Consider the following 11,590-nt stretch of genomic DNA (forward strand, 5'->3'; position numbering starts at 1 on the left):
ATTACTGCATCAACAAAGACACATTTTCAGGTCTGACTTCAGCCTGTCTGACTGACACTGAAAGTTTCAGATGATTGACAACTGAAAAAGCATCTGCACCCGGAGCCATGTTTGCAGCAGCATGAGGGCTTTTCGCAGAAAAGCAAATCAGGTTGAAAACGTGACAACACAACTGCAAATGCCAAGATTCGGTTTTCAAAAAATACACACAATTAGACTCTTAGGTTCAGATTATCGGAAACAGCAGCTTTATTAAAAGCAGTTTGAAAAACTGAGCTTTACAAAACTAGGAATACATTCTCACTGTCCTATTTGAGTTTACTGTAGCCGTAAGAGAAAAAAAAAAACAAAAATCTCCCATGAACAAGAAGAAAAAAAACAAATGCATTATTTGCAGTTTTTGTGACCACACACTTCCCCTTCTAAAAAATAACCAATATCCTGGATTCATGGTCAACTTACTTGTTTTCCACTAACGCACGAGTATTGTTACATATCCACAACAGCAGTTACTATATGACGAAGCGTTTCACAAAAATGAGATAAGCAAATTAGCACCAGGGATCAGAGAACTTTCAAGACCGTCCTAGGGGAAAATGACAGTTAGATAGTGTCAGATTGTGACTGCATACATACAAACTCCTTTAGATGCAGAGGAGCAGTGGAAACTCACACTTTTAAACCTGACAAGGCTGATCTGTGATTCTGTACACTTGGATTGTGTTCTTAAAATGGTTTCATTTCACCCAAAAACCCTTGAGGTGGTGAGTAAAACGGTGAAAAAAAGCTGTAGATACCACTGATGAAAAAGGGATTTAATTACTGACTTTTAGATCGGATGTTGACAAATCCTTAACGATGTCTTAAAATCAAAAGTATTTATACTTTTATATTTACATTAAGAAATTCAGTATGTTTTATGAGAGCCAGATATCTGCATTGCTGTATGGCCTGATACGCTTGAATTTAAAACAATCTCTGGGGCCTGACTCCACCTTTTTGTCTTTACCCGTTAAACAACTAATAATCTGTTGCCAACCATTAATAGGTATTGTTTTGCATTGTTAGGTCTGATGTTTTCTGGATCAAAGAAAAAACTATGAACAAGTATCTACTGCAGTGACCTTCACACACATTGGCGCACCAGTTAAAAATGTGCAAACAACCAGAAACAACCAAATTTTCTCAGAAATGTGACCCTATGCTGAAAATTTATAAAATCTAATCTTACACATTTATTAAAGATAGTAAGGATCCCATGCTAAGAAATATTATTATTGCATTATTGTATATCCCAAAATATATCCAAAAATAAACTCAAATAGATTTTTTTAGAAAATTTAATTTTCTAAAAAATTAAATTTTTTTAATTTTCTTCTTTTTTCTTCTGTCTTCTTATTTTTCAGGTATGCATATGACACGACCAAGAAGCCCAGCTCTTGGTGACGCTTATGCAAACAACAAGAGAACATGCCCATAGAAGTAAAGCTCTTATTTCAGAGCTGCACTGATTCAGAGCTGTAGCAAAGACATCGCCCAGATACCCACAAGATGTTATCTACGTTTTAATCCTATATCTACAAATGACGTCAGAAAACACAAACATGTTTTTGCCTAACGCAGCAGAAACTTTAAGGGGAACTCTGTCAGATGATACCAAGATTGAGCCACTCCAAGCCGAGCGCTTACTGCCAATGAATACAAGGAGAAGCACCATGGATGATGTGGGATGCTGTGTGTTTGCTTTTCCTCCAGAAGCTTGGAACATGTAGCAAGAGTGCAAGACGTTATAAACACTTAGTAATAATTGCCAACGCTAAAGACAATACAAGTCATAAACTCCAGTCTGCTAGTGCTACTGTCTTGCAACATTTGAATGCATCCCTGCTCCAACACACCGGACTCCTGTACAAGAAGCTATCAATAAATATCTGGTGGACTCTGCCAGAATGCTGAAGCAGTTCTTTTACTGGAAACATTTTCGAAAACATATATGACTTAATCACGACAGAAATTGTTAAACAGACAATTGTTAATCAACCTTCTTCCAGGGCTTTTTCAGTCTTAAATTTCACTGAAAGCCTGTCCAGTGAACTGAAGAGACGACTCAACAATATTATTTAGAGACAAACTGTGCAGATGTAAAAGGTCAAAGGTCCCTATCCCTACATGTTTTTACTTTGTGAATTTATATAGGAGAATACTAAATGCTATTGGTAAAAGGGGGATGTTGTATAAAGTATTGTTGTGTCAACAGTTGTGCTATTAATGTCTTAAATTGGGATCCCAACCTCCTATTGAACAAAGATTTGAAATTGATTTTTCTCAATGTTTATAATTTCAAGGTTTCTAATCTTTTCAAGGTTATGTTTCTGCAATAACAGCTGATTTTATAAATGTGTTTATTTTATTTTATTTTTTTACTCTGTGCTCCGGCTCCCAGCAAATGTGTCTGTTCCCGCACTGAGTGGGCGACATTTAATCAGTCATATAAAGAACACCATTTTGATGCATTAACATTATTTCAAACATATTTCTAGTTGAGCTAATCTCTGACAGCAATAAAGTAAAGATCAAATTTTGCCAGTTTCACTAGAAATAAAACTATTTGGTTCGAGGAAATATTTGTTTGAGGTTGATATTTGTGGTTTGTCACAGTAACTCCTGACATTTGTGTGCTGATCACCCCACACACACAGTGATGTCTTTCATACAAAAACTGGTTCCCCTGACTAATATTGCAAAATGTGTAAATACAGTCAAAGCACAATTAATCATACATACAAGAAATATATTATTAGATTCTGGGGTATCAAAGTCTTTTACAGAAACTGGAAAGGATCTGAAGATTTACACCCGTTCATTTATTGGCGTTGGGCCTCAGCTTCTTTTCTGGGAGGTAGCTGACTGTGGCGTACTCTGTCTCATTGGAGCCCAACTCCACAGCTGATGAGGGTCTCTTTGGGAAGTCCAGGACGCTGTAGACCAGTGACTGGTCAGTCGTGCTAACTGACACTTCAACTGTTTCCTGCAAACACAGTCAGATATTAACTTACCGATTAGGGGAAACATGAAACATTTACTTTGACCCGTGTGCTCTGAAAGGTTTAAAAAATATGTGTACCTGTGTTGTAGGAGTTGAGGATCTCTGTGGTCCTTCTTGTGTTTGGTCTGCATTATGAGCACAACAAGGAAATGTCATATTCTAAAATGTTCCATGTAATAAGAACAATATTTTTCTCTTGACTGTCCATATAAAAAGTTTAGCTTAGATTACTGAATGGGTTCAGTAGGATAATTGAACACATTTTTGCCGTTTAACTGGTTTTCAGCTGGCAGAACAAAACTAATAGGCTGACGACAAACTGATTTTGTTACGGGGGTGCAGGAGCCTTATTATAGCAGGGCTGGGTCTTCTAAGGGTTAAAATGCACCCTTTATTTTTTGTGTTTTACTCCAACAACAAGGTTAAATATGGCATTGAAGTTATAAGTCGTTGGAGAGAATAAGCTATATTCCATTTGTCTACTGTGTAAACGTTCTTATCCTTCCAGTTGGTGCTAATTAATTGTAAATATAACTGATTTCCTTAGGTAAGTTTAGTTATTTTTGAAAATGAAGATAATCTTTATGAGTAACCCATTTTCAGAAGGACATGATTATAACAGCATGTGAAGTGCTTACTTTGCAGTGTGCTGTAAAATCACACGTCGCTATTAGCATAAACTAGTTGGTTTGTTAACACGACTGTATCTTCGTGATTGAATTGCTGATAATGACTCAAATCTTACAGTCTCAGAAAATGTGAAAATTGCACAACAAATTTTTAGAAATGTTAATGTTTAGATGTTTTTGAAATAGTCATATCATTACTGACTACCAGAGAGAAGCCTGCAGACAATCATGTCACCAGCCACAAGGAAAATAAGACTTTAAGTTCATTAATGTAATCTGGTAGTTCACAGAGTGCTGTAATCAAACATATTAATGGGAAGTTGAGTGGAAGAAAAAAGTGGTAGGAGAAGGTGAAACAGCAGAGAACTGCAGGCTTGTCAAGTCCAGTCCAAAATTTGGGGGGAGCGTCAAAAGAAATGGACTGAGGCTGGAGGCTTTTCAGTTTATAAAAGACATAAAAATGAATGTTTTATTTTTAATAAGAACTAACAAAAGCAAAAGTGGCTAAACTAAATTTCCTGAGTTTTTATGCACAAACACAGCACATTAATGAGAAATCAGAAGGACACTTCATTCTTAGTAAAATTAAAAAAACACAAAAACAAAATCCATGGCCCTGAGCAAAAGTTGAACCAGCCTGCTGTGATAAAGGAGTGCAAAGTCAGCAAAACTCTTGCATTTGTGAGCACGGAGGAGAAACAATCTTCATCAGTGGCTTCTGAGGTCAAGAGACTCAAAACTGCACAGATTCAAAGTAGGCCAAAAGGGTTTGCCTCTGAAATGACAGCACACTCAAGGTTCTGGTGTTTTCTTTTATTTTTTTATTTTATTTCCACCACTCTCTCTGCGATAGTAGCTACCATTAAATTTGCATGCATCGAGGCAGAATTCCTCTTTGAAAAGTATGAATCATCGCATGCATTAAAAGGATGTGAAACTGCAATCTGGTTTGCATTTTCAGCATCTAACCACACAATTGCACATTTTTTTCCACCAAATAAACATTGCCGTCTCGTATGTGTGTTTGGTTGAAAAAAAAAAAAGTCATGTATATACACATTCCAGTAATCAGCAGAGGTCTATACACCAGACGTGGAACGCAGTGACTAAGAAGCAGTCATCATACCAAGTCAAACTTTGAGATATAAACTGGGATCCAGATGCTGCATATTTTATTAAAAACAACCCATCCCCAATTCTGGACAACAAAATAACTCATCTTTTTAGAAATTTGGAAAAATAAATCATATTTAGCAAATTGATTAATTAAGCAAATAAAGCAAAGCTTTTTCAACTTACCTTTTGTTTTTGGAAGACAGATGACCAAGAATGGAAGCAATGCAGCTAGCAGAAGAAATGGAGAAACCACAATAACTGTGACAATCTGAGAGGAAAAGAAACTGGAACTTCCATTGCTAGATGTTTTGGTGAAGGTGCTCGTCTCTGGAGGAACTGTGGGAGTTAAAAGAATATGAAAATATTTACTCATCTACTATGAAAGAGAAGTTTTTCGTTATCGGGCTATTTTTAACAGAAAACACCAAGTAATGATTCTAGAAAAGACGCCCTGGATCCGAATTTAAACGTTGCTTTGTGACAACATTTGACATGCAGACTAATAATGCTAAATGTTCTGTTTCATTAGTCCTAAGCCTATTAGCTTTAAGATCTGTTCCCCTTATCCAAATTAGTTGGTTTGACTAAATTATCCTTTTATGTAAAGGTTTACAACTAGGTTTTAACTGGTAATCTTTGTTTGAATTCCAGTTTAGCTTGAAACTGACTTGTTATTTCAAAAGTCTGAGTGATGTCTGGCAAACATTTACATATTTATTGGACAAAAATGCTTTTTGAAGAGTGGCTAAAGGAAATTGACCTTTGTGTCACACCATATTTATTCCCCAGGTAATCAGAAAGCTGTTGAGTTTAGTTATATTGCAATCCTAATTTTACTTTTATGACTGTGTTTGGTTTTTGCCATTTTTCTTCCTTTATTATCGATATTGCATTTTTATTGGGTTTTGATATAAGTCGTTTTGATTTGTAAATGTTTGTGTGTTGCTGAAAGTCTGGGCCAGGTCTTTTTGGAAAGAGAGATTTTTAATCTCAATGAGGCTTATTACCCAAATAAATAAAGGTTACATACATACATATTATGTTGTATATTATGATGTAAATCTCAAAATAGTTGATTTTACATAATAATTCCCTTAAAAGAACATACAAGATAAATTATTATTTCTCCATATAGTTTTTGTCAATTAATGTATTTACTCAGATGAAAGGTTGGATTTTGCTTAATATGGCAGTGTGAGATTTTATTATGACAGTTAAAGACTTAACAAAAATTAGTTTTCGTCAGGAACAGCTAACATGTGAAAACGAGCCATAATTACCAACGTTATGCACCAGTCATACACAGATTAATTGTGCACCCATTGGTCGGAGGTTTGAGTCAGCATATTATTGAAGTAACACAGGGGAAATAAATATGGAGTGGAAAGGGTGAAATGAAAAACTAAACTTACAGACTAGTGATATTCTAATGATATTAAACATTGAACTGCATCCACTTGTATGAAATAGTTGTTAATGATAATGACTTATGTACAGTAGTACCTTTTAGTGTAAGTGTAAGAAGAAGTGGGATCTTACCTGTGGTGGTTAGGTTGTCCTCTTGAACAATCAGCTTCACTTTATTTTTGCTAAGCGTTGTAATTAAATCTATGACCAAAATGGCCCAGTAAGTTTCACTGTGGTTTAGGCTCAGATTGGTGATGTGAAAATGTATGGAAGAATCTTCAGGGTAAATCTTAAATTCATTTTTGTAATATGGATATTCAGAGATTTTTATTTCCTTGTCTGGACATTTGTAGACAATAATGTGACTCTTATCTGTGATGGTTTTGTTAAATTTGAAGTGAAGCGAGATGTTTTGGCCGACGATCCCAATGACATCTGCATGGCTGGGGTCTGTAAACAGTAATTACAACAGACATTTATGAAGTACTATGCATACATATATAGCAAAACAATGTAAGAAGTGTTAGAATAATTACTTATACTTTGGTATGGATTCAAAATGGTGGCCTTTTTATTGTAAATAGTTACTGTGTTTTATTCTTCTTTGAATAATTCATATTTACAAATTTTGTTGACAATGATGGGATCCAATAATCAAATTAATCTCATAGTTAGAAATATATATCCATTATCTATGAAGGCAAGTAAGACAAAATAAGTCAAAATTACACCAAGACTCTAACACGGTGGTTAAAACTCTACAAGAGCTGAAGGAAGAAGCTGAAGACGTTCTTCATATTTGTCTAAATTAAATTCTATATTACATTTTAAAACAAAAACAAACAAAAAAAAACTGATGGTGTGCTAGCTTTAATTGGTCGCCTTTTGTTTTCGTCAGAAATATTTGACATGGGGAATTAAAGATAGATGAAAAACAACAAACATATATTGTATAAAAAATGTTTTTGAAGCATGAGCCACAAATTTATTTGGCTTTAAAAATCAAGAAAAAATAATTAATCCATATCAGTTTAGCTCATTTACATAGTGCCAATTTACATGTAAACTCAAGGCATAATTAAATATCTTGTAGGATTCCTTTAGAGTGGCTCGTATTGGTGTTTGACTTGTATTCATGTCAACTGGATTCGCGAACAATGCCTGAGTGTGGAAATATTTATGACTGAACACAGTAATGTAATTATTCCCCCCCCCAAAAAAATTATCCAGTATAGCATTTCAGGTATGTGACATTCACATTGTCCCACTTTTAAGTCTATTTTCAGAGGTGAAAAACCGCAGTAGACGCCACAACCAAATTGTGAACACTTCCCTCAAGAACTACAATGAGGAATATATCTGTTGCACTTAAAGACTCACCATGCTGAATTAACAGAGAGCAAAAACGTTAAAATGTCAACAAATCCCTCCTTCACACACAATGTTAAATACATGAACAGGGGCAAAATATCAAATACGTAAATTAAGTTGTTAATCTTTAGAGAAAAATCCTAAAAACTTATAAAACCAAAAGTCAACCAGCAATAGTTATGAATAAAACATCTTACCATAGAAAACCATGTGAGCTGTGACGATTAAAACTAACCCAAGAGGCTTTGTGAAGCCGTTTTCAACCATGATTAAAAAACGCGTTCTGCTTGCAGGCCTGCCGTGATGGCCTGTCCGATTTTTGCTCCTACAGATACTTTGACTGTCGTTGTTAACGTCCAACCTCAGCTTTTCTCGTCAAGTAGTAGTAGATTTTTATTTTCTCCTCTACAAGGAGGAAGCAGTAGGCAGGAACTTGCACAAACACCGACGTATATCAGCCTACAGCATCAGAAGCGCCTCCTGTTTCGAAGACTTCAAAGAGCTTCATGGACATGTGGTGTAGACTGTGTGGAGCAGGATGTCACGCGCATGATGTGAATTCAGGAGGAGCAAATACTTCTGTCAGGTTTCAGAAGAGAACCACTTAAAACTGACACATAGAAACCTGTTTTTTTTATATGGTCATTTTTCAATTGTCCTTTAATTAGAAACCTGTTCATAACTTGACAAAACAAAGCTTGGTGTAGATTTTGAAATGCAAATCTAGTCTTTCATTCAGAAGATAACTAGAGTTGAACCTACCCAAAATCAAAACAAGTCAGGTGGAAAATGATCTTAAAAATGTCTAAATTGAAAAGAGGGCAAAATCCTGGATGTTTTCTTTCCTTTGTGAGTCACAGTATTAGTTTTGACTTTGACCACAAATTATTACATACAACAAATTCAAAATTACCATTGCTTCTTTCTGTTTTACTTCACTGGAGTCATATTTTATAAGTAATCTGTTAAAATGGTATGGATTAATATTCAATTACAGCATTCCTATGAAGTGCAATTTCACTGTATATTATTCAGACTTTGTCTCCCTTTTCCCTCAGTTTCAGTTGCTCAGAATTTCCAAATTTCTCTTTTTAATAACTCTGACCTATGACTCATTCAGACATACAATTACTTATGAACCCAGGTGATTAATAAGTGTTCTATTTTTAAATATCAGAAAACTTAGCAAAGAACCACATATAAATTATTCTTCAGGGACCTTTAAATGGGGCTACAGAGTGATGCAGCTGCTAGTATTGTTGCCTTGCAGCAAGAAGGTCCTGGGTTTGAAACCAGGCCTTGAGTCTTGGTGTATGGACTTTGCCTGTTCTCCCTGTGCATGTGTGGGTTCTCTACAGATACTCCGGCTGTCCCCCACAGTCCAAAAACAAGACTGTGATGATGCTCTCTAAATCCTCCTTAGGTGTGCATGCACCGTGCATGGTTGTTTGACTTGACTGTCTCAGTGTTGCCCTGGCAACCTGTCCAGGGTGTACCCCACTTCTCGCCCATTGACCACTTGAGATAGGCACCAGCTCCGATGGCGACCCCCCACACCCCAGGAATAAGCATGCAAGATAATGGATGGATGGGTTTAGAAATTAGCAGTCTGTCAACTCAAAACCATTTTTTTAAATTTTTGATTAATACCACAGTTTACAAGCTGTTAAATAGTATTTTGACACCTGTTTCCCTCAGATTCCATAAAGTCAATCCTGGATATCTTGAAGATAAGACATTCCTTCTGGAGATTCTTTGCTTTATTTTGTCCTCCACTTGTCCACTTTCCTTGTTTATCTTGCTTAATATGCCATCATGGTGAGGTGAAGTTAATGATTGAAAAAGCACCTTTCAGGACAGCACATTTTACAGAAAACCTGGACAACTAGTAAAATATAAGAAGGTTTAAATATTAAGAGCACAAAATTACAGACTGGTTGAAGATCTTCTACTAGCGAGGTGTACCTAATAGAGTGGCTGGTCAGTGTAGATTAGGGGATCTCCAGGCTGAGATCCTAACATCTTGCCTATCTTGAACACACCCAAACTCTTGCCAGGATCCTGTGCTACTTGGTCAACACTATGAAAATGATTAAGCAATATATTTAAGCTGTTAGAAACCTCTAGAAACCTTTGTGAAACCAATGTCTGAAATAGAAGCTGCCTAATAAAAGTGATGATAAACTTAAGTGAAAATACAAATCACATTTGTCAAGCTGTAGTTTTTTTTCTGAACTGTAAAGCATTTTCTTCTCTTAAAGCAGAAAAAAACTTTTTTTTTCTGTATTTCTTAAAATGAAAAACTTTAATTTGGGGGTATTTCTTGGTGAAAACTGTGACGTTCAAACCCAGTGGTTTGTTTAAGGGCTCAAAAGGTTACTTTTGCAGATGTTTTTACCACCTAAAGTGACTTTCATATCTGATTACAAACCCACACATTCAAAAATAAGGTTGCTCTCATTGCACTAAACTGTAAACATAATGCTCAGAGTTTTCATATCTTGAAAACCAATCTTGAATTTTTGCTCATTTTATTTCCTGGTTTACATTTACTATGTTGTTTTGAAATATTTGTGGACATGGTGGAATAAAAGCTTCCTTAACATCCAACCACTTTTAAAATTAATTATGCTCATTGTATGGGCAAAAAAGCCTGAGATTGACAAAAAAAAAAGAACTTATACTATAATTCACACATATCACACTTGCAACACCACACAGGAAGTGGGGGGCTTTGAAGATAAAACACTTTCAGCAGCCTGAGAGGGATTTTGTTGGTTGGATGTGTGGTTTCACAATCACCACTTTGGGGGTCGTCTCAGTGTGGAAGAGGAAATTGAAAATGATGATTCAGCTGCGAGTGACACTAGATTTTCTGTTATTTTGTGTTGATGTGTGCATATTTTTCTTAGCTGGGTTTAGAAACAGCAGGAGACTGGGAAAAAATTAATTCTGTTGCTAGGATGTTATTTAGCAGAGAATAATGTAAATAAAATCCCAAGGAGGAACCAAATGTTGCACCCCATCAATCTGGGAAGGGGTAGAAGGCAAACCTGTCTTACAGAATCTGAAGTGATGGGGCATCCAACCTCAGTCCTCAAGGGCCAGTAAGCTGAAGATTTTAAGTTTGTCCTTTTTTCAACACAACAGATTTAAGTATCTGAATTGCCTCCTTTGCTTTATAACTCTGCTAATATATACAGGGAACAGGTGCTTAAGGAATTACTTTAGCTACAATTGCTGTAGTGTGTCAGAGTTTTTTTATATGTTGGAGTACACAATGGTAAAATAAAAAAATAAAAAAAGCTTGCATGGTTTGTTTTGAAAGGTTCCCAGCCTGAGGGAGCTGTGGAGATCATTAAAGCTACATCTGAATCAAACACAAGCCTTCTGAAACAATGTCTTTGGAACAGAGACCAAACTGGGGTTGGTTAGTGTACAGCGCCTGTTTCAAAGGAAATAACTTATACCACCTACAGCTTGGTGGTAGAAAATTGCTGAGTTGTGTTTAATTTGCTGCAACAGAACCACAGCACCTTGCAGTAATTATGAAAACCCTCAAGTCCTCTGCCTAACAAAGTTTTCTGGGGTAAAACAAATCTACCTGCCAAGAAGCTAAAGCATGCCCAAAGCTTGGTTATGAAGCTGGACAATGACCTTTCACCTTCTCTGAAATCCGTCTCTTGTACCCCCCAGAGTTTGATGTCAATAAATCCTACAAACATGTCTTTTAGCAAATCCAAATCTGGGGAAAGGAATTAAGGAATCAGAATCACTGATATTCAGTGGGAGAAGTCTTAGAGAATGTTCATAAATGTTCTTACAATGCAAGACACTGGTTCAATTCAAAGATCTAAACTGTTTAAACTTTAAATAATGCAATCGTTTTGTGTTCCCTGTGTTCACATTTTCATCTCTTCACACCAGGACCATTGTCAAGGTGGACAAGTCCAGCAAACTATCATGAAAAGGCCTGACCTCAGTGACATAGTGTGAGAATCCTATATGGAAATAATAATTG

At 36.0% G+C, this 11,590-nt stretch overlaps 1 protein-coding gene across 1 annotated transcript; it reads right to left on the minus strand.

The window, feature by feature from the left end:
• Positions 1-227: 227 nt before the first annotated feature.
• Positions 228-8,149, minus strand: LOC103129877 (uncharacterized). Its single transcript, XM_007541105.2, has 5 exons — positions 7,767-8,149; positions 6,331-6,648; positions 4,975-5,127; positions 3,125-3,171; positions 228-3,028 (listed from the first exon to the last, which is right to left on the minus strand). The coding sequence occupies exons 1-5, from the start codon at positions 7,834-7,836 to the stop codon at positions 2,861-2,863; spliced, it is 756 nt and encodes a 251-aa protein (XP_007541167.1). The 5' UTR covers positions 7,837-8,149; the 3' UTR covers positions 228-2,860.
• Positions 8,150-11,590: the final 3,441 nt, after the last annotated feature.

This window comes from Poecilia formosa, unplaced genomic scaffold (genome assembly GCF_000485575.1).
Source record: "Poecilia formosa unplaced genomic scaffold, Poecilia_formosa-5.1.2 Scaffold10, whole genome shotgun sequence".
NCBI classification, from domain to species: Eukaryota; Metazoa; Chordata; class Actinopteri; order Cyprinodontiformes; family Poeciliidae; genus Poecilia; species Poecilia formosa.

Bases quoted from the DNA above. Each gene is read 5' to 3' on its own strand.
- LOC103129877 (XM_007541105.2), bottom strand. From the start codon at position 7,836: ATGGTTGAAAACGGCTTCACAAAGCCTCTTGGGTTAGTTTTAATCGTC. The intron at 5,128-6,330 runs GTAAGATCCCAC...TAACTCCCACAG, and splicing joins GGACAACCTAACCACCACAG to TTCCTCCAGAGACGAGCACC. The intron at 3,029-3,124 runs GTACACATATTT...CTGTGTTTGCAG, and splicing joins CCTCAACTCCTACAACACAG to GAAACAGTTGAAGTGTCAGT.